We start from the raw sequence: 612 nt of genomic DNA on the forward strand, positions 1-612 counted from the left end.
CTGAGGGGTGTTGCTGCCGTCCACCGCCCGCACCCCAGGCGCCGGGGTGTTCGTTCCAGCACCGCTCCCCAAAGCGACAGCGGCCTTGAAGGAAGAACTGACAGATGGTCATTGCGGCGGCGGCGCCGACGGAACGGTCTCTGAGCGCCCGACGCCAGCGGAGAGCCGAAACAACCCAAAGTTCCGGCCCCGCCGCCGTGACGTCATCTTCTGGCGCCGAGCCCCGCCCCCGGCGCGATGAGAGGCGTGGAATTCACCCAATCGGAGTCGAGAAGAGCGGAGCGCCCCCAGGGCGCCAGCGAAGGCGGACAGCTTAAACCCGGACTTGGAGAAAGAGGCGCGTTTAACCCAGGTGTAGGGCCTCCGGCTGCGAGGGAGGCTCGAGTTCGGAAGGAGAAGAAAGCAGGTCCAGCAAAGCTGGACCCTATGCCCTAACTAACCGGCTTGGCTCAGTGGATGGAGCGTCGGCCTGCGGACTGAAGGGTCCCGGGTTCGATTCCGGTCAAGGGCATGTACCTTGGTTGCGGGCACATCCCCAGTGGGGAGTGTGCAGGAGGCAGCTGATTGATGTTTCTCTCTCATCAATGTTTCTGACTCTCTATCCCTCTCCTT

At 63.4% G+C, this 612-nt stretch overlaps 1 protein-coding gene across 2 annotated transcripts in view; it reads right to left on the minus strand.

The window, feature by feature from the left end:
* Positions 1-469, minus strand: part of NUPL2 (nucleoporin like 2) — an 11,854-nt gene extending 11,385 nt beyond the window's left edge. The window contains exon 1 of one of the 2 annotated variants that reach the window (XM_014544631.1): positions 5-469. In XM_014544631.1, coding sequence (XP_014400117.1) covers positions 5-112 — 108 coding nt within the window. In that variant the 5' untranslated portion in view covers positions 113-469. The other variant, XM_014544630.1, reaches the window with a different exon arrangement.
* Positions 470-612: the final 143 nt, after the last annotated feature.

This window comes from Myotis brandtii, unplaced genomic scaffold (assembly GCF_000412655.1).
Source record: "Myotis brandtii unplaced genomic scaffold, ASM41265v1 scaffold374, whole genome shotgun sequence".
NCBI lineage: Eukaryota > Metazoa > Chordata > Mammalia > Chiroptera > Vespertilionidae > Myotis > Myotis brandtii.